General features: G+C 32.9%; 2 protein-coding genes across 6 annotated transcripts in view; one reads left to right on the top strand and one right to left on the bottom strand.

Moving 5' to 3' along the window:
* Positions 1 to 6,827, top strand: part of rhea (Talin_middle and talin-RS domain-containing protein rhea) — a 33,807-nt gene extending 26,980 nt beyond the window's left edge. Inside the window, exons 19-24 of one of the 5 annotated variants that reach the window (XM_088049987.1) lie at positions 147 to 263; positions 313 to 828; positions 1,051 to 1,565; positions 1,616 to 1,768; positions 2,330 to 2,401; positions 5,441 to 6,827. In XM_088049987.1, the coding sequence (XP_087906113.1) occupies positions 147 to 263; positions 313 to 828; positions 1,051 to 1,565; positions 1,616 to 1,768; positions 2,330 to 2,401; positions 5,441 to 6,344 (2,277 nt within the window). In that variant the 3' untranslated portion in view covers positions 6,345 to 6,827. Of the gene's footprint in view, positions 1 to 146; positions 264 to 312; positions 829 to 1,050; positions 1,566 to 1,615; positions 1,780 to 1,955; positions 2,004 to 2,329; positions 2,402 to 5,440 lie in introns of those variants that run through there. The other 4 variants (XM_088049989.1, XM_088049988.1, XM_088049990.1 and 1 more) reach the window with 4 other exon arrangements.
* Positions 6,828 to 7,045: 218 nt separating this feature from the next.
* Positions 7,046 to 22,297, bottom strand: LOC148180867 (angiotensin-converting enzyme-like). The gene is made up of 8 exons (XM_088037605.1): positions 22,167 to 22,297; positions 10,034 to 10,304; positions 9,697 to 9,977; positions 9,455 to 9,646; positions 9,158 to 9,410; positions 7,820 to 7,928; positions 7,254 to 7,771; positions 7,046 to 7,208 (listed from the first exon to the last, which is right to left on the bottom strand). The coding sequence occupies exons 1-8, from the start codon at positions 22,243 to 22,245 to the stop codon at positions 7,046 to 7,048; spliced, it is 1,866 nt and encodes a 621-aa protein (XP_087893731.1). The 5' UTR covers positions 22,246 to 22,297.
* Positions 22,298 to 25,852: the final 3,555 nt, after the last annotated feature.

Raw genomic sequence — 25,852 nt, 5'->3', positions numbered from 1 at the left:
GTGTTGGTTTGGGTGGTCGCTCTTCCCTTATCTTTTCTTAGTTATTTTTTTTTTATTTTTTAACCTATTTCAGCTTACGTGGATTTAACGCATGTTGCTTTAATGTAGCCGTTTATACATACAAATGTTAATTTATTTGGTCGCAGGTCATGGTTACCAACGTGACATCGCTCCTCAAGACCGTTAAAGCCGTCGAAGATGAACACACAAGAGGTACCAGAGCTCTGGAATCGACAATCGAAGCCATCGGACAAGAAATGAGAGTAAGATCATCTCATTTCAGTCCAACATTTTCTACTTGTAAACTTACAGGCTTTGTACTCCAGCGATGGTTGCAAGCAAGGTGTCACCGTCGAAGACCTCGTCCGTTGCACGAAGGCCATCACCAAAGCCACAGGAAAATCAGTGGCTGCAGGAATTAGTAACAAGCAAGACGACATTATCGCAGCAGCCAATCTCGCTCGCAAATCAATTTCCGACATGCTGGTTATCTGTAAGAGTGCTGCATACAACTTGGCAGAAACTACAGAACTCAGACAGAGAACTTTGAATGGAGGTCACGAATGTGCGCAACAATTCCGCGAACTTTTAGTAACTATGTTGCAAGGCAACCCAGCTGATGCTAAACACACTTTAACAACAATTTCGCGAAGAATCGCGCAAGCAGCAACTGAGTTGGTGAGCGTCGCTGCGTTGCTTAAAGGTTCGGATTGGGTGGATCCAGAAGACCCTACTGTTATCGCCGAAAATGAATTATTGGGGGCTGCTGCGTCCATCGATGCTGCGGCGAAGAAGTTGGCTAGTTTAAGACCGAGAAAGACTATAAAAGTGAGTATTTTTTATGCTCGAACTTGTGCTTTTATGTTGCGTAAAGTGGTTCTTTTTGGGTCGCTATAAGATATGTTTGATATTCTTGGTTGTATTTTAAATTCACCCAGGAGTCAAACATATTATTATAGAGGCGCCATCTCTCATCGGAGCCACTGCAGGTGAGCCTTAGTTCTTAGCAAACGCATGCATGCAACACTCAAATTCAACTTTTGTTAATAGACGCAAGATTTGGATGAATCCCTCAATTTCGACGAGATGATTTTGGAAGCGGCGAAGTCAATCACGTCAGCTACTTCTGCCTTGGTTAAAGCCGCTAGTGCCGCCCAACGAGAACTGATAGACAGTGGGAAAGTTTCCAGAATGCCCACGTCTTCGTCCGACGACGGACAGTGGTCAGAAGGGTTGATTTCAGCGGCAAGACTTGTTGCTGCTGCCACCCATAGTCTGGTGGAGAGCGCCAATGCTCTTGTCCAAGGCATGGGTAGTGAAGACAAACTAATCTCTTCGGCTAAACAAGTAGCGAGCTCCACTGCTCAGTTGTTGGTCGCATGTAAAGTGAAAGCTGAAGGTGACACTCATGCCACCAGAAGACTACAGGAAGCTGGAACGGCCGTTATTCGATCCACTGATAATTTGGTGAGAGCCGCACAACAAGCGAAGAATGTTGAAGAAGAGAGGTGTCTGGTACTTAATAAACGAATGGTCGGTGGAATCGCACAAGAAATCGATGCTAGGTTGGTATTTTATCGATCGCAATCATTATGAAACTGATGGTTTGATTTAGATCGGAGGTGTTCAGGATAGAACGCGAGTTAGAAGAAGCTCGCAGCAGATTGACCGCAATTCGCCAAGCCAAGTACAAACTTCGAGGATACGATACATCAGGCGATGATACCGACGGGTATATAAGTTCAGCGCAAGATGGCGAGACTTCGCGGTGAGTTCCAGGTGTGTGTCTAACCCTACTAATCTCTTATGCTTGTTTTTGTAAGCTTCGGTTATCGGTGCTGGAGTGGAGTTTTCGTTGCTTTGCACTGTTCGATCGCATTCCTCTGTAGTGGCGTTCACGAGACATTTTAAATTTCATATAGAACTAACAGAGGATGTTTTATTTGCATGTGCAGCGTGAAGGTAATATTTGCATAATCACAATCGTGGTGATCGCATTGTAGGTAAGAGCACGCGAAATCATTTTTTAACAGCATTAATATTTGCTTTGAGTAGTACTTCATTCATCGGTCATCTCATTGACCCTAAATGCTCGTAGAAGTGCTCAAGGCAATTTCTTGGGACTTTTTCATATGTCAACCTGTCGGTGGTACGACAACGATTTTTAATTTTAAAGAGACATTCCAAAGACCTTTCACGATGAACAGAATGTGGTTTTAAATGGATTGTGGGTTGTCTTGTTTGTTTTGTCGGACAAGTTTTCATTTTTATGTTTTGTCTGTCTATCACAAGTGTGTTATATGAAATGGCAATATAAATTTAAATACAGTTTCAGACAAGCAACAGGGCGAAATATTCTTATTGAGAGCAGAGCTATTTCTAACAGCGAGCAGTTGCTAAGGTATTGAATATGGTTTTGTGTTGTGTTTGTCATGGCGCATAATGTCCTTGGGATTAATTAGATGTTGAATTGATTTTTAGAAAGATTGAGTCTAGCGCCTTCAGTTTTTGTCCGATTTAGATGATTTAAAAACTTCTTTATTTGCGTGAAAAGTACCACCAAATAAGTGTGATCAAAACATTTTTGACTTTTGTTATTCAAATGGCACGATATACAGGTGTCCCAGAGAAAAAATGCTTATGAAGGCAAGAATTCTGAACCAAAATTTTCTAGCTCAAAAAACAATCAAGTTAAGACAAAAAAACGGTAGCCAATCAGGAAGCTGAACAGAATTTGAAAATCGATAACTATGGACACATACTATCGTCCGTTGGTCAGGTGAACATTACACTCTCGTTGCCTAGGAAATTTTACTCCATCTCTAGAATAACCTTCCGGGATTGGTTGTTTAATTTTTATCCTTTTTCGAATACTATTAAACTTAAGCAATTTTTGTTTTAAAATTTACCATCTGTATTGCTCCCTTTCTCTCTGGGTCATGAGTTCTAGGACATCCTGTATAGTCAGAATTTTATAACTTTGACTTAACTCCGCCTACCTTTTGGGAAAATTTAATTTTAGCTGGAAGTCTGATTTACTCTGCAACATTTTGATAGTTGATATTTGCCAGAAGCCTGGGTAGAAATGCCTACACATTAGAAGACGAAACAAGATCAAAATCGATGATGGTTTCACGATTAATTAAATTCCCGCAAAACTGCAAATCTTCTTGACAAGTGAGTCACTAGAGTTGTCAAATTTTTGATTATGTTGTGTAAAGGAGGCTAGCCATTCCGTGATTCGACAAATTCAAATCGTCATTTGTCCATGTGGGCGGGGTTACACCAAAGTTACAAAATTCCGACTATAGTTTTTATAACATTTTCGTCTAATTTTTATTAAATGAATGTACTAACTTGGTTAGGGGAGAGGGGGGCATAGTGGGGAACTTAACAATCAATTAGCCACGCATCCTAAAATAATAGAAATTAACAAAAATTTTTTACTAAATATCATAGACTAATGTATTGGGGATGATTTTTGTTGTACTTTTTTTGATTACAATAAAAAACTTACGACATGTGAGCATTATTTTGAAAAATGGGATTTGCCCCGCATATAGGGGTAAAGTGGGGTACCCTATGGGGCAATCAAATTTTTGAATAATGTACCTACTTAGAAAAAGTAACATTTTAAAATTACTTAGGCATCAATGCATATTGCACACAAATGCGCAGGTTCATCATATTTAGCCACTACATTCGTATGACTAGATTTGAAAAAAATTTGCTCTCTAACTTCGCGAATTTTTTAACGAAAACACTGGATTTCACATTTTGTTTTATAAAACACACATGGTCAACTGTCAACTGACAACCAATCAAAATACGCTATTCGACTTTTTTCACGGCGTTTGATTTGAGCAGCAGGAGTGTTGCCCCGCTATGCCCCCCTCTCCCCTACTTATTAAAATCAAAATCATTTAACTATCAAAAACAAACAGTTTGTCATTATCATTAGTTTTTGTTGTTTCACAATGAAATTAAATTAACAAAGAGATACGATACAAAAAATTCGTTCAAAAATTCGTTTTTATTTAATTGAAAGTCTCATTTACGCGTCCTATTTTACTTCAAAAAAAAATAAAACACATTAAAATTACCTAAGATGGATAAAATGAACCGTTTCCACACACAAAGGTGTACTCAAAAATGAACGCATATTCTTGATTTTTGAAACAACTGATTTCCTTAAATTTCACTATTGCAAAATTTCATGTGAGAATTCTTCAGCCATGTAAAACAATTACATGACACCTTAACTTGTCATCAACTTGTAAAATATATTATTTTTTCTCCAACAGATTTCAGTTTTTCATCTAGCAAAAATATTTTACTTCATAAACTTTTTTTTTATACAAATCTGAGCTATGAACTATTGTTCATGCACGCGATGCATTGTTAAATTTAAAAAAAAAGAACTACAGAAAAGTGATCACGCCATTTGAATAAACAAAATTGAATAAGATTTCAATTGAGTACAACGTTGAAAAAAATCGGACAAATAATGGAGGAGGTTGCCGAACTAATCTACAAAAGCTGAAAAAAATAGTAGATTTTGTTATACGGCAGAAAAGTGGTACTTTTTGTCGATTAAATTGATTAAATTAAATTGCAGTAGCGAGGCGAAGCGTAGCGTAGCCGAGCGTATGCAAAATTGCGAGACAGCAAAGCCACTTTTCGGCCAAATAACAAATAGTACTTTATCTCCAAACGTTAAATTCAATTCTATTTTTTTTATACAACCGACAATAAGTGAACGCAAATTGAACTAAAAACATAGATGGCTATGTGTAGTTGTCATTGATGACATTTACTGTGAAAAATATTGGTTTCAAAGAGTTTCAAACTTAAGTTCGTGCAAGTGCCATTCAAAATGTAAGTCTTAAATAGTAGCCTAGGCAGCAAAAGTGTTTCCATGTCAACGAGCGCTTTTCATTTTTGTTATAAGTAACAAAATTGCCTACTGTACTGTTTAAAAACCACTAAAAATAGTGACTTTTTGTGACGTTTGGAAAAAAATAAAATTGTTCTGTAGAAGTAGAACCTTTTTCAAAGTAAAATTGATTTCTGTTCTAAATCCGAAGCTCGTTTTGACCATAAGCTCTCGATTCTACGCTATATTAAAGCAGATGTAATATGTATTTTCGTCACTTCAAATTTTTAAGCAGAAAAGATGTTTCTTTTTTTGTCTGAATTTTAACTTCATGGAGCAAAACGTATAGACCACATTAGACCACATTCCATTTACTCTGTTCGACAGAATTTGACTTGCCAGCTGAATAATTATTGGATTTTGTGTTAGAAAACGAAAAGCTGATTTCACCTGATATGTATTATTAAACGAACATTGACATAAGAAAAAATCACAAGTTTGTGCAATTTTCCTAACCTTGAAGAGACTTAAAACTAACTTTTGTTCTTCTCATTCCAATTATAGATACGGCCACTATCCGTACGACAGTTCCCACTCGAATTACTCACCCACTGTACAAAACACACTATATAACGACACCTACAGCCAACTAGAAAGCCCAGAAAAAGTTAGTTCGTTAGAACGCAGGAAAAACTTCTTACAATCCCAAGTGAACGCTTTAGACACGGCTGTCTACGGCGGCACAAATAGCTACGGTCAAAATAACCAGGACCATCAAATTAATTACAACTCTTTTGGTAAAAATGCACCGAAATTTTCGCAGCCGCCACCTAGGCCACCCATGTACAGTCCAAAGGAATATCAAGATAGTAAACCCTACAGTCCAACCAGCCCACAAAGTCCATATAAACTCCTCCAAACGAATGTTTCTTCACCAAAACAACCTTCTGGAACTTCGTCTTTTGACTTTTCCAGCACGAAACCCACTGGTCCAGTCAGTTTTGAGAAATACGATTCTACGAACAAACCACTAGGATTTGGGGATTACAAGCGACCAGGAGGAGATGGTTATTCAACTTCGGAATACACAACAAATACGTACAAAATTCCGGGTGGCTACAAAACGGATAGTTTCAAATACGAATCGTACAAATCTTCATCGCAACCGACGTATTCCTCCGCTTCGGAGAAATACTTCACAAGCACGCCTAATGCAAAGTTGGCGATCAGTCCTTTTGATAAAAAGAATTTTGAATCATTCAGTAACGGATCAGACAATCAATATCAATCATCTTATTCAACGAACGTAGAATATATCAACGAACCTCCTGTATTGAAAGATAACGACAGTTTGGAGCAGAAAATGCTGAAGAAGTCAGTAACACAACAAATCATAGAGAAGAAAACTGTACAAATGACGAAATCGAGTAAGCAAGAATCGTCCACTAGGAGCTTCAAGTTTGAATAGATTTGGCGGGTTATTTTAACTAACATTTAGGTTTCAGTGATTTCTAATCTAAGTGTCTCTATTTATTGATTTGATGGTGCTAATTTTATGCTTCTTTTATTAACCAAATATTTTATCTACATGTTTGTTAATCGTGCCAATTAATTTAAGCTTTTAGATTAAGTCAAATTTTATATATTGTTTTGTTTGTATCTTAAGACAGTGCCAAAATTCATTTACTAAAAGCCACAGTTACTTAAGTGCCTCTTCAAGTGTTACTTATTTTAAGCTTTAATACGTAAGTCCTAAACGCAGTGCCTGATTTTACTGAAAAACTTATTGTAATAACTGTCGCTTTTTAATGTATTTTACGTGAATTTGGAGGATTGTTCAGGTATTATACAAAAACTGTAATTACTTCTTTTGTCTTGGACCGCTGGAATTTTTCCAGAGATCCAGAATAACGATAAAGCACATTGTATAAATAAACTAATTGAAAAGTTACTTAATTGTATTGTCTTGTCCTAAATTTCCGGATAATTAGTAAGATCAGAAGCATCCCCGAACATTTTCTCATTCAATTAAGATAAGAGGAGCAATTTATTCTCGTCGAAATCAAATTGTAATTACGGAAGTGCAGAGATGAAGATGAATTCGAGGAAGTTGACAAGAAAAACTTGAATTCTGAGGGACGTAAAAATATTGCGTTTGCTTTATTTTATTTACCATCCAACGTATACATTATTGGTTTCGATATATTTTTTCAACCACCGATAAATTGGGCTGTAGTATTCCAAAAATGGCTTTGTTGAAATTTGAGGGGTGCCGCTTATTATCTGGAGGGCGTCAGACCAGTGGATGCTCGCTCCTTTTTCCATCATTGCTCTAAAAGGGTTAGTCTGAGGTCACGTTAGAAATGGATCTACTTACAATAATTTTTTTCCCGCGCTTTTGGATCCGTAAATATCGCACTTATTCAGTGGTAAACTGTCGTCTTCGTTTCGTCCATCCGACGTTTGTCCATAAATTGTCAATTCACATAGACTTCGGAATATCTGCATTTGTAATATACTGCTCAAAAAATACCGAATATATGGAGTGTTATCAGGAATATGGAACTTCGCCCCTGCGTCAAAATACATCTCACTTCTTTCTTCTGGTGGGACAATTCCTCGGTACTTCTTATTGAGCTGCCAGTAGTGTTTATTCCAATCATTGTAAGAAACTTCACCGCTAAAGATGTCCCAACGGTACTTATCCACGATCAAAGAGAACGGAATTTCGGGAATTTTTGACAGAGCTTGGTAGAACAAAAGAAAGAGTTCTGTGGTATTATCGAGTAACTGATTGTCGGTAAGAAGATTCAAACGGTGGAGATGTTGAGGCGTCATGACGCCATGCATGATGGCGTCGCCTATGCTTTCATGGAAGGCCGTAGTAGTTCCGTCCTAAAAAATCTGTTCGTCAAGGTAATTCGAACAAGACAAATTTTTTACCTGAAACATCGCTGGTTGTTCTTGGTAAGCCATGTAATACTCAATGTGTCCCATTTCGTGATGGATAATATAAAAGTCATCCATGCTCACGCGCCCACACATCAACATCCTAAATGAAAGAATGTGTAAAATTATTTCTCTGACGACCACTCGAACTCACACGACTCCAGACAAACGGGCGCGCAGACATCGATTCATTTTTAATCAAAAGAGGGCAAATATTAATTAACTATTGAATTTTGAAGTTGTGATAGTTGATTTAAGTTTTTTTTTTAATACGTTTGTCGAGTTTATTAACAATCTGCATGTTTTTTATTTGTATAACACGTGCTTATTCACACTACAGTGACTAACACACATTCGTGTGAAATATCCTTTTTTCAGCACTAGTTATACAGGATGTCCCAGAACTCGCGCCCCAGAGAGAAAGGGCTTATGAGGGCAACAATTCTGAACCAAAATTTTGAAACCATAATTTTTTAACTCAAAAAATAACCGAGATAAGACTAAAAAACTGGAGCCAATCCCGAAGCTGAACAGAATTTGAAAAATGGTAACTATGGACACATACTATCATCCATTGGTCAGTTAAACATTAGACTTTCGTTGCCTAGGAAATTGGGATGGCCATTTACTCCACTTCTCGAATAAGCTACCGGGATTGGTTGTTAACTTTTTATCAGTTCTCGAATACTATTAAACTTAGTTCATTTTTGTTTTGAAATTTACCATCTGTATTGCTGCCGGCACCCTCCCTTGCTCTCTGGGGCGCGAGTTCTGGGACACCTGTATGTAGATACAATATACTATATGCGTCGGCTTATGTCGTTAAGTTGCTAAGTTCGTTTTTGGATAAAATGTGTTTTCAATTTTGTAAAAACAAAAACCAAAAGCTTTAGCGTTGGATTCTTTTATGTGCTATTATTTTAAAATTAAAAAACATTCCATTTTCAGTCTCCGAAAACAGCAGAAATCTGCACGAAATCATCAAAATTCTTAGAGAAATCCGCTTATTTCGATGTAAAACGACGATTTCTCGCTGATTTTCGCCGTTTTCTGACTTAAATTCGCAAAGAAGAGCTCGAAATCTACAAAAACACTAATTTTTATCAAGATTCAACGGCTGAATTGCAAGAAAACAGCAGAAATCTGCACGAAATCATCAAAATTCTTAGAGAAATCCGCTTATTCCGAGTTTTTTATTTCCCCAAGTTTTCAAATCTCAGATTTGACGATAAATGAAAAAATTAAGATTTCCTGATTTCCGTTAAAAAAATTCAAAATGGACTTAGTAACTTAACGACTAAAGCCGACCATGTATTATTTCAACATTACGACCTGAAATCGTCTTTGCTATACAAGTTCGCAGCGGTTCCATGACACAAAGTCGTATTGTCTCCTTCTTCAAATACTGAATATTTCCAAAACTTATCCGTCATTTTTGGGAGACTGAGCGAAATGTAAAAATCTTCAGCATCGAGAACCATTTTTTTGACACTAAGATTTTTAAAACGCAACCGCTCGTCAAGATTAATGTTGGAAAGATTGAAAAGATCTAACAGAGACGACCAATCTTGTCCCCACATGTTTCCTAAAATTTCAAGTTATAATTCTGTCGGGGAAAAGAGTCAGCACCTAATAAATGAATTGGAATTGGTCCTTTCGGGTCTATTTGAGATGATCCATACTTTTGGTAGAGTTTGTGCCGAACCACAGCGTGGAACATTGAATAAAGAGGCTCTACTTCTTCGTATAAACCAAAAACGAATTTTTCCAAATCTGGAGTTTCTAGCTCTTCGCGCCAAGCTTCCCCGATGTTGTTGTAACCTTCAAAGAAAGAAAACATTTTTTGGGATAGACACCACACCTCTACCGACCATTTAAGTTTGCTGCGAGATTCTGGGCCTCCACCGCTTTTTTAAACGGCCCCTTCACTCTAGGTCCAACTGAATCATGCCAATTCAGCCAAATCCATTTCAGTTGCTCGGGATCCAAATCAGTTCTTTTTATAATTCTCTCCAAGTCCGGTTCTCCATATAAGCAAACCCCCTTCGTAGGAAAATTCAACGCACTCTGGTTAACTTTATCCGGGCTTCCTCTTAAACACACCTCTGAGTTGTACTCTTCCGCTAATTTTCCCAGAACCTCCAAATACTGTCTGGAATAAATAGAAAAAGTAATTGAAACCATCTTAATATCTGAAATAAAACTCACAAGACCATCTTGTCAGTGAACTTCGGCCCTCTACACATCAAATATATTTTCCTTCTCTGCTCCGATGTCATCCACTCGTGTTTGAGCGTTGATTCGCACACCTTGTTTTTCCATCTGTTCCTCGCTTTTCCGAGTTGCCGTGCTTGTTGTGAAGTTTTTTCGTCCGGAGATGTTGAAAGCTTCCAAGTTAAATGGGCTGCCAATGAATTGAATTGAGATAAATCAGAATCGACGTTATTGAGCCATTTCTCAACGTGGTACTGGTAGTCGACTGAAATAATTACGTTTTGATGAAGAGCTTTAATGTAATTAGACATGAAGCAGCTGTTTGGGTGTTTAAGAAATACTTATAATCGTTATTTTGCGCCTAAAACGTTTTAGGTAGTAAAAGATTTTTGATGCCGTCGGACCACGAAAACAAATTTGCTTTTGAAATTGTGGTAGTCGCAGGAAATTTGTGTTTGTTAGCAGCAATTCCATATGTCACGGGTGTGACCAAATGACAACAATTTTTTGATTTATTTACGACTAAGAGCTTTTTCAAGCAGAAGTATACTGTTATCAGGTAGGTTAAAGTGCTGCAAATTATCTAAATAAAATTTGTTAAGTTACGATTGCAGATCATAGAGCAACAAATTAATTTGTTATGTCACGGGTGTGACGCGTACAAATTAAATTTATTATTTTTAATAACATTTTTCTATATTTCTGCGAATAACAAAACTCTGATTCCTCCTCCTTTAGTACACAAATATATGAACTATAGGCAGACATTTTAAGCCTCTTTGCAATTAGAATAACCAATTCAATTGTGCACTGAATATTTTAAAAAACTGTAACGGGTGTGACATACATTTGTAACGGGCGTGAAAAAGCAAAACTTGTTAAATAAACGTTGCTAAAAAATGAAAATAATATAGCAGAAAGACTAATTTTATTAATGCTTTTTTACTGTTGTTATAATTTTTGTTTCTGTAACATGTTCTATCTGCTTTTTGAATTAAATATAACAATAAAGCACATAACAATAAAAAAGAAAAGTATGTATCTAATACTAGAGTTGGTTTTTTAATTTTTTTAGCATTTTTAGATTTTATGTGTGTACGTGACTTTCTTTTTGCCCTCGCAGATTATTCTTGAGTCGTATTTAATTTTTTTACCTTGATATATGTGCGTTAAAGAATATATCGTCGGCTTAAGTCGTTAAGTTGCATTTCGAATTGTTTTAACCGAAGCCGAGAAATCTTATTTTTTTTTTAGGGGAATGAAAATAGATTGTTTCTTAATTCTGAAATCATAACACATCAAAACATCCAATGCTGTACTATTCTGTTATTCTTTTTATAAAATTAAAAACGTATTTTGTTCAAAAATGACTTAGCAACTTAACAACTTAAGCCGACGGTATGTGGCAATAATGCTTTACAGCTTACAGCTTCTTTACAGCAGTCAATAATTTACGGTGTACAATACAATATTTTGTTACAAAAATTATTAACAATCATACGTCGTACGAAAATGAGGCCAAAATGCATTTTCTAACTTGACAGTTTGCAAAATACAATGAGTACGTTTAAATGACCAATCGTTCTAAACTCTATTGTGTCTATTACTTTATTACGCGTTGATAAAAAATGTAAGGTGGCGTTTGATCAGACACCGACATCAAAAAGTGCCGAGTGTCTTGGCTTGAAACTGCAAATAATTTTGAAAAATATTTTAAATCTCTAAACTAAAATAAAAATATTGTTAAATCTACTACAATTAATAAAATAAAAAAAAATTAAAAGAATTTCCTAAGGAAATTATTGCTACATATATTCTTCAACGCACATACAGGGTGTTCAAAAAATAGCGGACCACCTGATAAGAACGTCAAACTCTAAGACGCTGTGAATTGGAAATGCTGTTTAAAATTTTTATTTGAAGCTTTGTAAGGGAGCAAAATAACTTTATATATTGCGAAAAACGGCAACAGTGTTCAATTCTTTCGGTAATTATTAGGAGTATAATTTTGAGACCAGAGCAACACTTTGGTAATTACAATTATTAATAAATCATGTAATTGGTTACTATGGTTTGCAATTAATTTTGATAACACCTGACCAGTAAAAGTCACAAAGCAGATCAAGAACCATTTGTTCTCTTCTTGGTGTGCGAATAGTCCTGGGTCCTCCATGATCCTAATAAATTTGGTTCCAATCGGCCCGTCTCACGTACCTGTTGATAAACTCGTTGAAAAGAATTCTTGGAGGGAAATTGCCAGTTAGGAAATTCACAAGCCTTACTGCCCCTTACTGCTTCTCGACTGTTTCCTTCACGTGTCGGTATATTCAGCAAAATTATACATCATTAGAGAAATAAACTCCTCTAGTTTGTGACACCTAAAAAATGTTTGACTTTTCTAAAAAAATGGTCATTGTCAGGCACTAGGCAACAATTAATTACTGAATTCTTAAAGTGAAATGTTGCCAGATTAATTTTGCGCTTTTGAGCTTAATTTTAAAAGTGCAAAATAACGTTTTGCATCAACATTTAAGGCATTTAAAGACTGTAAGTAGGTAAATGTCACCCAAAACATGAACTCTAGTAGAATTTTGTAAACCTTGAGTTCATTATAAGGAAAAATTTGTGCCATAATTAGCGCCCCTTTAAGTGGATGTAGATTTCCAACGAAGCACTCAATAATTGAAAAAACTTAATTGAGCTACTAGTTATTATCTGGAGATTCACGTAGTGAATAGTTGGTCCGCCATTTTTTGAACACCCTGTATATGAGGGTTAAAAAATTAAATACGAGTCAAGAAGAATCCGCGGGGGCAAAAAGAAAGTCACGTACACACATTAAATCTAAAAATCAAAAAAATTATAACCTAATATTTTACCAAAAATATTTAGTCTTAGGCCCGCTGAAATTTTTGGTTCAAATACTAAATAAACTTTTGTTTGATGAATACATTAATTAACAGAAACATTTTTAATTTAAGGTCTTGGTCCACTTTTTCTCTGAACCCCACAATTATAATGTTTTGTGTATTTCTCTGTGTATTCTAGTTTTAGGTCTTATATTTATATCTTGTATAATCTAATAATTCATGGGTACCAACACTAGTATTAGATAAATACATACTTTTCTTTTCTATTATTATGTATTTTTTTGTTATTTTTAATTCAAAAACAGATAGAACATGTTACAGAAACAAAAACTATAACAACAGTAAAAAAACTCGGAATAATATTTCTGCTAAATTATAGCTAAGAAATGGTTAAAAATGTATTTCCCCAAAGTGAAAGGAATTGCAGTATAATTTTCTGATATGATAATAAAAGTTTAAACATTATTTCTGAGAAAATTTAATTGAAATAATCGTAAAATGTTCATGCAAGCGCTCTCTACAGGGCGACTGTGACGTCATCATTCTGTTCGGCTAGAGAGATGCGGCCACCGTATATACTCGATTCACCGTGAGACATACCTACATCCACCCTAAACTAACTTCTTTATTTGGACAAAATATGAGATATTGTTGGATATTTGGTATTGATTGCTTGAATATTTTTACTTAGTTGATTCAGATATTTTGACTTTGAATTCATCTATATACAAAATATTGATATTATTAATTGATTTATTTTCTACTTTCAAGAAGAAATCTTTTGCAGAATTGTTGACTGCCTTTCTGTGAACGACACGTTTATTTGTGCCTCCCATACCATCCACAGTTTCTTTACCATGGTATAATGAAATCTAAGGTATGATATTGCGCATCTATGGAGTGGGGAGTGACGTCACTCGGAGAGTAGACTGACTCGTTAGTTTACATGGAAGGCACGTGTTTGTCTTATTGGAATCTGTATTTATCCTGTTGCCAGCTTTTAACGATTTTCAAATTTTCGTTCAATATCTTTAAGTTAATTTGTTAATAAAATAATAATACGAATAAATACTAAAATGCGTTGTTTTATATTTGGTTGCAATAGTGACAATCATAGAAACTATGCTGAAAAGAACATCAAATTTTTTAGATTTCCCAAAGACAGTGTGACGACAATTGTGGGTGATTTTGTGTTGTCGGTCTGTTTCTTTTAATCTCAGAATATGTTCAAAATATTTCTGTGCATAGGACTATGAAAGAAACTTAAAATACGAACTGTTAAATTATTTACCAAAGAAGGGAAGAAAATTAAAAGCTGTTCCTTCTTCCTAAAGGAAATTTTTCTTTTTTTCTTCCTAAAGGAAAATCAGGCAAACCTTCAACAGCACGGGAATAAAGAGCGTGCAAAAGAGATCAAGCCAAATTTGTGAAAAACATAATTGAAACCGAGTAAGTTGGTAACTCATCGCTAATAATTTTTTTACATTACTTTAATTTCTTTTTATTCATGCAAAATATGAGGCCATTATTTGTTGAAAAGTAGTAATTAATCAAACAATTCTTCATTGGTAGTATTCTTTATTGTTTTTTCTGTTTACTTTAATCAAATTTTTATAGGGAACTTAAGATCCACAATAACACGACGGCAACGTTTGTTGACAATGTGCCTTCAACTTCAAAATCTATCAGGTAAATTAACATTTTCATCTAATAAGGAAAATCAGTTTTTTTCAGAAATCATTTTTCTGTTTGCATGTTTTTGCATGTTGTCAAATAATCAAATAACTTTACTTTTTGTTTCGATAGCGTAAACACAGACCTCGAAAATGACTTGACAGCAAAAGTATATTTACTTAAAAGCGAAAATGAAAAACTTAAGAAAAAATTTTAAAAGAAAGAAGAGATAAGATAAAATGGAAGAGGAAATTTGTGAAAATTATTAATTAATTTTGAATTAAGTTTGTTTTTGTAGCTTCTGATTTCTTTTTTCTTACATGATAAAACTTTTTTTCAAATTTAATTTATTGATTTTTTATGATCTTTGAAATGAGGGTAAAGAAGTACAGCATGGCTTACCAATTTCTGCAAAGGAGTATAAGTTATGTTGACAAACTTACTTAAAAAAATACGTAATTTGAATTTTTTTCGCATTATGTTTTCGAGAAGATGCAAAAAATACCATAATTATTTCAAAACCAAAACATTTTATTTTTACACACTGAAAAAAATCACACCCTTGATTAGTCATTTCATTATTCTGAACTGACAAATCTACGTTCGTATCCTTAATGAAGTATTACCTCATTTCAACAAAATATTTACAAGCGACAATTATTTGACCTGTCCTGATCCGTAAATCTACAAACCTGCACTTGTTTTAACTGCCTTCATTCAGCATTAAAATGGAAAACGAATTCTCAATTGTTTCTTAATTAAATAGATATTGCGTAAAACAAACATTGTTTTTAATAATATTATTTAATAACATGAATATAACACTTTTATTCCTGCTTTTAAGCACCGTACAATGGCAATTCTTACAACTGCTACTCTCCGTGTGACGTCACTGCGCGAGCTGGACGCGTTCGGGTTGCCTGAGTATCATATCTTAGAAATCTTTATATCATGTTCATTACCATGTGAGCATTATAATAGAAGTTGTTAAAACCAACTGTGTGTACATGTTTAGGCCTTAAATCCTCAAATTTAAAAAGTCCGATCTAACAATTGTCACACCCGTGACATTTATTTTCAGTATTTCACTGATATATCTTTTAACTTTAATTAGTGCAAAAACTTCAATTTGTTACTTTGTATACAGATTATCAATTTTTAACTCCACAGATTTCAACCAGTTTTGCCAACTTTTGTTGAAATATTGTCACGGGTGTGACAAATTTTCTTATCAAAAGTTTTAATTCAAAAACAAATTATGAAATTACTTTTTTATGTATTCAGTATCTGATGTGTTAAGTAAATAGTTGAAACTGATTTGTCCACTAATTTTAAATTCTTGGAGTTTATATTTTGAGTGAAAAAAAAAGTGAAGTGAAGAAGAGTAGTTAAAAGAAGGTGGTTATTTAAAGTATCAAGTAGCAAACAATTCAACCATTTATGGTTTTGGTTAATTTAAGATTTAAATATTCGATTTTTAACAAAATTATGTTTCTGCAAGATGTTTTAGTTTGTAATGTGTCAGGTTCGTGTGGAACTGCTGTTAGATTAATTGTTATTCTTTAAACACCAGTAACCTGTCTAATTAAGTCACGAAATGGAGACGTTCAAAGTAATTAAAATTCCACGTCGCCAACAGAAATGTATGTATGTATACAAGGTTCTTTTTTCGTAAAACCAAAGAACGAAGCAAAATTCTATATGCGTTTTATTAAATTTTAATGAGGTTTAAATTGAATTTTACAGAATTTCCTTTGCTCTCCTGTTGGTTTTATACCCTTTTTAATGCAAAAAGAATTACGTAGGTACGTAACAACGAACATATTAATTTGCAATAATGTTTGCTTTAAAAAACAAATTTGTTTTATTTTAGTGATTATTAAGATAATGATAATTACCCATTTACCACTTACAAAGTTACGGTTGCAATATACCTCAAATATTCATTCTTTAGTATATTTTTTTGAAAGCATAATAATTTTAGAATAGGTGTGCACGAATATTGATTAGTAAATAAATCTTGCTACTGAGAGGGATCTTTTGTCTAATCCATGTAGTAAAATGTTTACAGCTCAAATTAAAAGCTTTTTCACGAAAATCAGCCTAGCGTGTAATTTCATTTCATTTTATTGTAAGTTTCTTGTAACAATTTCCGATTAGTTTAAAAACTGAAAGCTCCTTTTCTTAATTTGTCAATCTCATGTATTAATTTTAATTTTAATTTTGAGTTTAAGTCCAATATTGCAGAAGAACTCATAAAAGAGAAATTACAGGATAATTACAGTTTAAGGATTTACATTCAATTTTTTTGGATGTCCTGTTAATGTTTCAATTTAAAAGGATTTGAAAATATTGAATCATTATTCTCCATTTCTGGCTGGTCTCTTTATTTTTTCAAGACTCAGTTCTTTGGAGCTGTAATTCTTAAAGCTATAGGCTGCTCTTGATCATACCTAAATCAATATGTCCTTCAGATCCTTGTAGGGATTCTTGAAATTTTTTGGTTATTTTGGACGCCTCAGATTCTTTAGATGCTTTCGAGGTTTGTTTTGAGTTTTCAAATTTATCTACACTGCCGCCCACTAGTTTCAATAAACCTTAGTTTTTTTAACTTAAATGTGTGTTTTACCTAATATTATACATACTCCTAAAAAATATTGGATATAACGTAAAGAAATGCTGATAGTAATAGCCTTTAGTCAAAATTTCATAAAATTTCCCGGATAATCGAGAGTCTACTGTATTCTGATTTGATGAAATTGATGGAATTTTATATACAGGTGTCCCAGAACTCGCGCCCTAGAGAAAAACAATTCTGAACCAAAATTTTGAAACCATAATTCCAGCTTCCGGATTGGCTACCGTTTTTTTTGTCTTAACTCGATTATTTTTTGAGCTAGAAAATTTTTGTTTTCAAATTTTGGTTCAGAATTGTTGCCTCCATAAGCCTTTTTTCTTTGGGTCACGAGTTCTAGGACACCCTGTATAAAAGAGCGTTGTTATAATTTGAATCATACTGTATTGTTAAATGATGATTTATTTTAAAGAAAATGCAAAATAAAATACAAATAAACTCAATTTCTTAAAAAATGGAGGATTTTTCTAGATTTTCGCCGATGTCTAGAAGGAGTTTCGCGCGTTAGATTCCATACCCCGGTTTTTCTTCAAAGTTTGCAATGCCTCTTGGTTTTTCGACAGTTCAATGTCTAGCCGATTTTAACTGACTACTGTAAAAAATGACAATTAGAAGTGCGCCTATGATTTAAAGAGAAAATTACGCTAGACAATTTTGCCGTATACATTTCGTTGTCATCAATAGCAGCTGTTAAAACTTGAATAACTTTAATTAAAATTCCATAGATCCAACTTAAAGAAATAAACATTATTAATGTGCAAGTAATAATTTTAAAATTAGAGCAAAAATTAATAATAAGATACTTCCTTTGTCTAAAAATTATGGGTACATTTTATATAACTAAACTAAAAAATTAAAAATTGTGAATGAAATTTTTATTTTTTATTTAAAAATATCGAAATTGTTCTTAAAAAGCAACATGCTTATGGCCACAAATTTAATTGTGAACAGATGCTTGGCGAATTATCAAATTTTATGCAACAAGAACATGTAGCATCAATGTCGTAAATTTCCCGCTGTGATTAAATAATGGAAGAAAATGATCTAACTAATGAAGACTCGACCAGAAGATTATCGACGACTTAAGACTTTACAAACACAGAAGTAAACACAACTCTTACAATTTTGATAAGAAAAAGATTAAAAACCAGAAATAATTCTGCTCGAATATTGTATATTTTCGGAAGATGATGTCAAAAATTACATTTTTCTTCTAATTCTGATTTTTTTTGGGTTCTGTACAAAGAGAAAACAACATTCCAGGCAAGCGTGTATATTATTATATACAGTATGCCCCCGGGCCCGAATTTATAGTCGTTGTTTAAGCAATTGCTTTATCAAGTCGATCTTATTTGCGTGCTTAAGACGACGTTATTGATTCATAATCGCCAAACAAGTAGTTCATATTTGAAAAAACTTAATGAAGTAAATCTTATTTGGAGAGAAATTTATTATGTTTCATAGTCGTGTCTTAAGTTTCCAAGCACATACGGTTTCATCGTCACAACTTGGTGGACTTAAGAATTTCTTATTCTTTTTGTAAAAGCAGAATGTATCAAAAATGGCACATCAACAGTGTACCATCAACTCTGAATACCAGAAAAATATTTTAAAAATTCTTTTCTTTTTAATTTTTGGTCTATTGTTCTTCGAAATTGATTAACTTAAAACTTTTCAGTCGATTGTATTTATAGTTGCTGAATCGTGCACATTATCGCAAGTTGTATTATATTTCTAAATGCGGACCACAAATCTTGCATGCACTTACAATTTTGAAATTTTTTGTAAATTTACAACGGCTACATTAAAGTACAAGTAATTCTTTTGGTTATAATGTCTTATAAAATTATGAAAATTAAAAACTCAAACATGTATCAGTCCTGAACATTTTTGATTTCGTATTCTAGAGCATTTTGATGCTATAGTACCATCCACTCTCGATAATTCGAATTTTCCGATTATTCGAAATAAACGCTTGGCGACTTCTATAATTCGAACCAACCATGTGAATTTATTACTCGTTAAAACGATTTTTTTATGGAAACGAGAAGAGTTGATTGATAATTGGAGCAGATACTTTTACTTCTTTCTTTATAACTCGAATTTTTCCAAAAGGTTTAAAAAAATTCTTGTTGTTTTTTGTCATGATTATTCAGCAAAACATTGTAATTATTGTTTTATGTTTATATTTCAATCTTATTTTTCTTATTCGACCAAAATTTTGTAGAAAAATGATTTCAAAAGAAACAAAACTTGCTAAATCAAACTCAGTAATTCGAATTATCGACAGTCGACTGTAATTATTGCAGGCAAAAATGTATACCAAAGTAGTCAGAAGATTATATTGTATGTTATACATTGTATAAATTATTTTTTCTATTTCGCGTTCATAATGAAGATATTTCGATATGCGTTTGAGCGTATTTCGGTATCGTAATGGACCAATCACGTGCCAATATTTCCAGGAACTTATATTTTTCTTAGGTTTGCAGCAGACAAACCGTCAACCTGCCGTCAACGTTGACAAATTAGATTTTGGTTTTGAAAAACCATGATAAATCGATCAATACACTATTATTTCTTGTTGTACTTGGCTTAATAATTCATCGGCGAAAAACTCTTTGGATGCAAGAGAACCAGCATGATCATGATCAACATCTTCGCTCTCTTGGCACTCTTGCGTTCCGGTAACCTCAAAACGTCACACCTGTCAAACTGACTGAAATTAGATTTGGCTACTTCGATTTTTTTTCCTGAACATTTTGCAAATGCCAACTACCCTAAAATTCCCTAGATTTCGAAATCAAGTTTTTTCGTTTAAAATAAGGCGAAATAGAAAAAATAGCGTATGATACTTGTTCATAATGCATTTTGCCGCACTTACTACTTTATGACACTCCTCGCTGCGCTTGTCGTGTCCTAAAAACCTGCGTGCGGCAAAATGTTCATTATGAAACGCGTTTCATAATATACTAATTTACCATTTTATTAGCGTTAGAGATCCCAAAAAACAGTGTTTTACAAAATGCATTGAGAAGTATTTTGCAAATATCATAATGATTACATTTTCAAGTTCTCTGGTTCAGGGATAAGTTTATTAACTACTCCTAATATTTTGTAAAATGGCATTTCTTTTTTTGGGTAGAACTGAAGAAAATGAATATTAACGGAGTACCTATACTCGAATTTCTGAAAGGACAACGCAAAATAGGCTTAGATTTCAATATAACAAGGCGATTTCCCTTCAGGAATCACTGCACAATTCTCCGGTTAATCTTTATAAACCAGTCTTTTTATATTCGACAAATTATTTCACGTCAATATACAAAACATCTTCTTATATCGCGACTTATTCAAGAAAAACTTATTTCAAACAAGAAATAAGAAACAAGCAATTCTTAATCAAGTCATACTTATATTGCAACTATGGAACAGTACTCCAAAAAAGACTTATTCAATAAATTCGACTCAAGCAATGACTTGAGAGCTGACTATGAATTCGGGCCCCGGATTGAGTTCACAAGAGGAAAAAAAACGTTATTTTTGATTTTATAAAAAAATGACAAAGAAATAATATTTTTTGCATAGTTTAAAATAAATAAATCTTTAATTAAAACTTTAATATTATCAAGCCGTGTTCTTAAAATCGGAAAAAACAAATAATAACGAAGAACTTTTTTATTTTTATATATTATATATATAATAATATATGTATATATTTTAGCACATAGTTCAATTCTAACTCGTAATTCTTTAAGACTGTTTCGAATTTTCTCAATTATTGTTAAGGATACAATTGCATTTCTTTTCCAATTTTTTAATACTTACACATTATTAGGTAAATTTTCCTTTAATCTTTAACGCACTATTTGATATTGTGAATCCACAGCCTGCTTTTATTTAAACACGATGAAAACAAATAATAAAAACATTAATTTTAAGAGTACAAACTAATAATTTTGAAATTTTAATTGCAGATTTAACTGTTTTGAAATAAACAAAAAATGTTATTTCTTTGTCATTTTTTTGTAAAATTGAAAATAAACTTTTTTTTCCTCTTGTGAACTCAATCCGGGGGGCATTTAAATTTAAAAAAGAGTACTGAGTATTTCCGGACAGACGAAGTACACTTTTGTTACTAGCGAATATCAACCATTTGTAGTTTTATCTGGAATAACAACAGGTATATTGTTTTTCAAAAGGGTGATAATAAAAATACTTCAGTTTGTAATAACAGCTTTTATGATTTAAACTCGTATGTAATTTTAATCCTAGCGGATCCAACATTTAATGCTATAATTTTATTTAAAAAAAATTAAATGAGTTCTCGTCAACGCCGACGCCTAATATAAAAATAGATTAATTTTAAAATATATGCAGCGTAGGCTAGACGACTCAGGATCCCACATATTATCCTGTTTCAAATCGTTCGTAGATTTAGTCAGTATGGATTACTGTATTCAGTCATACTTAAAAGCTTATTAGAATTAGAATTTTGTTCAAATGTATGAATTGCTATATGTATTCAAGTATTATATTCTTCTTACACATGCTAACAGACCGGTTAAAAGGCAACAGAAATATATCAGTGGTTGTTTTAATTTTAATACAATGTAGGAACAATAAACAACTTTCAAAAAATTTGTAAAAACGGAGTAATTTCCCAAATAATTTATTTTAATATCGCAAGTAATATTCCAATGTGTACATACATATATAAGCGTAGGATTGTTATTACAACGAGCAATATAAATTTTCCCTATTTTCTCAATTTGACCGATTCCGTGTATGAAAATATCGCGTCTAAATTTTTAAATAAAAATTTGTTTTGTTATAAATAACGAGGTTTGCTTCAAAAATGTTGTATGCATGATTACCACATTTTTGCTCTAAATTAATTTAAGGAAATTAACAAAAACATTTTATTAAACAAAAATGGTTTGTTTACCTTTTTTGAAGTTTCTGGGTGTTTGTTGAAAACTCCCACCGGCACAAAGCACATTCAATAAACAAAATATTTTCCACATCTCAAAACGGTTTCATTCTGTGCTGAGAAATTAACCGTCTGTAGGTATTACACTAACTAAAAGAATTTTTATAATTTTCTTCCTTATACACGTGAATTCTAAGCATGCGCCTGGATATGACCAAATTTCAACAAATGAAAACTCGTTTGACATTCTAGCTTGTATTATTGCTATCATTAATTTTTCAAACCATTCTCTTCAGCCCTTCTCACCAACTGGGATTAATTATTAACTTGCCGCAAGAAGTTTGTAAAGAGATTGGAAGGCTTAATCCGTGGAAGTCTAGCGCTTACGTAATTTTTCTATTCCACAAAACTAATTTCCAATTTGATGAGCATTTCGTTTGAAGAAGGATTACGATTATCAATTTGAAACATATGTTTATGTTATTATAATGTCAGATTGTTTGGGATGATCCATTAGGCGAAAGAATTAATCAGTTGTTCAAACAAATTACGTAAATTTCATCGACAGGATGTGTCATTTGATTAGGTCTTCATTTTGTCATGAGATTGAAGCAGGAGAGATAATAAATTGAATGCAACCAAACTGGTAATTCGAGAGTGGCTGATATTCTAAACCTACGTCGTTTTCAGAGCACGATTAAATTGGTTGTGATTTGAACGAAGTACGAGAGAACTGTTTGCTTAATTTTATTTCTTGAAGATAAAAAATTAGATCACTCACATCGTATTACTGAAAATAATAATTTAAATTCGTCTGACATTACGTTTTAAATTGCTAGATAAATGATTCCAATCCATTTGGCAATTGAGTAGAGCTGATATTTTAATATCAGTTTTAATTATTGATGTTATGTCTTAAGACTAAATGTTTTTCACAAAACTTAGCTGACTTCTCTATTATAATTTTTTTCCAAAAAAATGGCATCAAGTTAAGGTAATTTAACGCCTTCATTAACCAGCTTGTTCGATAAATAACACTATATGTGCGGATTCAAACTGTACGTTAAAGTAGCTATTAAGGTATTCGTCCGATAAAATGGCATTTTGCCGAGCATTTTGCTGATTCAAACGAATCCGCTAAAGTACCATTTTACAGACTGAGTACTGAAAAATTTATTAAGTTCATCAGATCATTATCATCAAATTTGGCAGCAACTCCAAATGTATATTTTGTTCATGTTGTTTTGCTGTTAACTAACATGATTTTTTTCTTTGATAATAACCAAGACTATGCTAAAATAGTTTTATGTCATTGTAGTGAAAAAATTCGTCCTTTCTAGAAGAAAGATGTAAGAAAGAATAAATAGTCTACTGACGAACTGGTATCAGGGTCAGTTTCAACCTTTTTGTGACATTCTGACCGGTTCACTTACTAATCCTGGATTACCACGTGTCTTTCAGGATCCACCAAAACAAACTTTGGCGTGAACCGGTAAACCTCAAATAAGCAGTGTGCATTTTTATTTTTTGCTCTAGGAATTCATAAGTTATTCGTGATTCCACATGAATTTCCAGTAAGGAGAATGTCGGGTTTATTCTTAATCGCCTCTAAATTTCGAGAAATAAAGAGATACGTAATATCTAATATTAATCATAGAGAACAAATGAAGATTTTTATAGAGAAAACTGAAAAGTAAAATGGTGGATGCGCCGGGCAAAATTCAGGTATCATTTTCATATACAGGGACAAAAAATCACGGCTTTACGAAAATATGTAGAAGACGTTTTCGGTGATTTTTGTTAATTTTAAGGTAAAAGTAAAAATTCCAAAATTCCAAAACTGACCTGACCTACACAAAATAACCTTAACAACAACGCAGAGCATTTTGTTCGTTAATAATGTACCTATGCATAGTAACCTTAGTAACCGTAGTAATCATTGGCGTAGCATGAAAATTGGATTCAATTTCATTTTCATTTTTCTTAAAACTGAGAGCAATTTAAAAAACGAAACTTGTCAACTTCCTTTATTTACAGTAAGCTGTAGTGGATTTTTTTTTCGCCTCTATTTCAAAATCACCCTGTATGTACGTGCTTATGAAATCCATTGCGTTTTAGTAATATTTACATAATATTCATTTCCTGTTCAATTTCTGTTATTAGACCCTCCGGATATTGCAAATTGATATATTCCTCTAATATATCTCGTCTCTCTTATTATACACATGTATGTATTTATTTCTACCTCTGTAAATGTGAAAAGAAAATAAAAATAATCTAATTATTCGTTTTGCGACGAAATGCTTACTGTTTCTGTGTTATTCGCGTACTAAAGAAAAAATTTTATGAATACCTTTTCATATTACACTTTTTCTCTTGTTGACTTGAAGTTGTATTACCAAAATTCAATTAAACCAAATTCATTATTTACATTTTTCCTGGAGGATTGATCCGGTTTAAACAAACTTATTCATGAGGGACAAAAAAGCTAAGCAGTATTAAAAATTTATCTTGTTTATTTTTTGTTTGTTTGTTTTTTCCTTTAATTATTTACCTTCGATTTAAAGCGTATCCAAGTAAATCAACCTCCATGCAAATGGAAACCACTCCAATATAGAAATAGTAAACCAAGATTTTTTTGTTTGTTCGGCAAACTGAAATTCGACTCGTCGTTTGTGTTTTTCATTAATTAATTCAAGCAGGAAAAACAACAGTTGCTGCTTTGGTCTAAACATGTAAAACTACACTTTTTTATTGTGTCATTGCTTTGTTCAAACAAATCACAGAAATAAATATTTTGTTGACAAATAGAATATTCATTAAGCAGCAACTTTGTGTTAAATGAATTAAAGCTTTTTATATCTGAAGTTTATTCAGAGCGCAAAGAAACAAACAATTTTATTAAGAGCTCAAAGCTCTTTGTTTTCATTAGCGGTGATCTTGTACTGATCTCACCAAGACAGAAAACACAAGCGAGTAAAAGTTAATTTGTTTGATCTTCGTGAAGAGCACCTGAGCCGGTGACAAATGATTTCCTTTAAACCTACACTCTGGGTGCCTTTGCGACTTCCAATATTGAGTTTCCTTGATCTCGAGACAAAGAAATCTTACGTGGAAGCGAAATAATTAGTCATATCTTTTTCATCTCTAAATAGATTACATGAACCAATTTTGCGAGAAAATTAAAATGTTACGTAAGAAGTGTAACTTTTCCAATGCTTAGCGCGTTTTAAAATTTGTAATTTGGGTTAAATAAAAATTAATAAAATTCTTTTGAGAGCTTGAAAAGAACCATACAACCTGTCTTTTTCATGTTCTTATCAACCTTTTTTGATAAAGGATTTAGAATTTAAAATGTGATCTAAAAATAATCACTTATTACACGGAAAGAAGCTTACTTCAGAAGAGCTATATTTGACTCAAGTATTTTAACGAAGCAATTTGTCTTATAAGTTATAACATATAAATGAACGTAAATTGGTACAATATTAATGTTACATAATAAAGTGTTATCTAAATTTATATTGATGATAGTGATCATACCGATGCATGAGAAATGAACATTTATTTATTTATTATAAAAAAGTGGGATACTGATTCATAAAAAAATTGTAATATTTTATAAGAATTGAAATTAAATTAAAGTTGTACAAAGTCACATATTATACATAAATATGTAATCACATATTGACATAATTGTG

Source organism: Gnatocerus cornutus, chromosome 1 (genome assembly GCF_029298725.1).
Source record: "Gnatocerus cornutus isolate USDA-ARS CGAHR chromosome 1, icGnaCorn1.1, whole genome shotgun sequence".
Taxonomy (NCBI): Eukaryota; Metazoa; Arthropoda; class Insecta; order Coleoptera; family Tenebrionidae; genus Gnatocerus; species Gnatocerus cornutus.
This window is presented reverse-complemented; position numbering and strand designations above follow the sequence as displayed.

What these genes read in the sequence shown, in the direction of transcription:
- LOC148180867 (XM_088037605.1), bottom strand. Translation starts at nt 22,245, where the DNA reads ATGTGGAAAATATTTTGTTTATTGAATGTGCTTTGTGCCGGTGGGAGT. An exon ending in TCTCGCAGCAAACTTAAATG is followed by an intron (nt 9,647 to 9,696) that starts GTCGGTAGAGGT and finishes CTTTCTTTGAAG; the next exon opens with GTTACAACAACATCGGGGAA. An exon ending in AACAACCAGCGATGTTTCAG is followed by an intron (nt 7,772 to 7,819) that starts GTAAAAAATTTG and finishes CAGATTTTTTAG; the next exon opens with GACGGAACTACTACGGCCTT.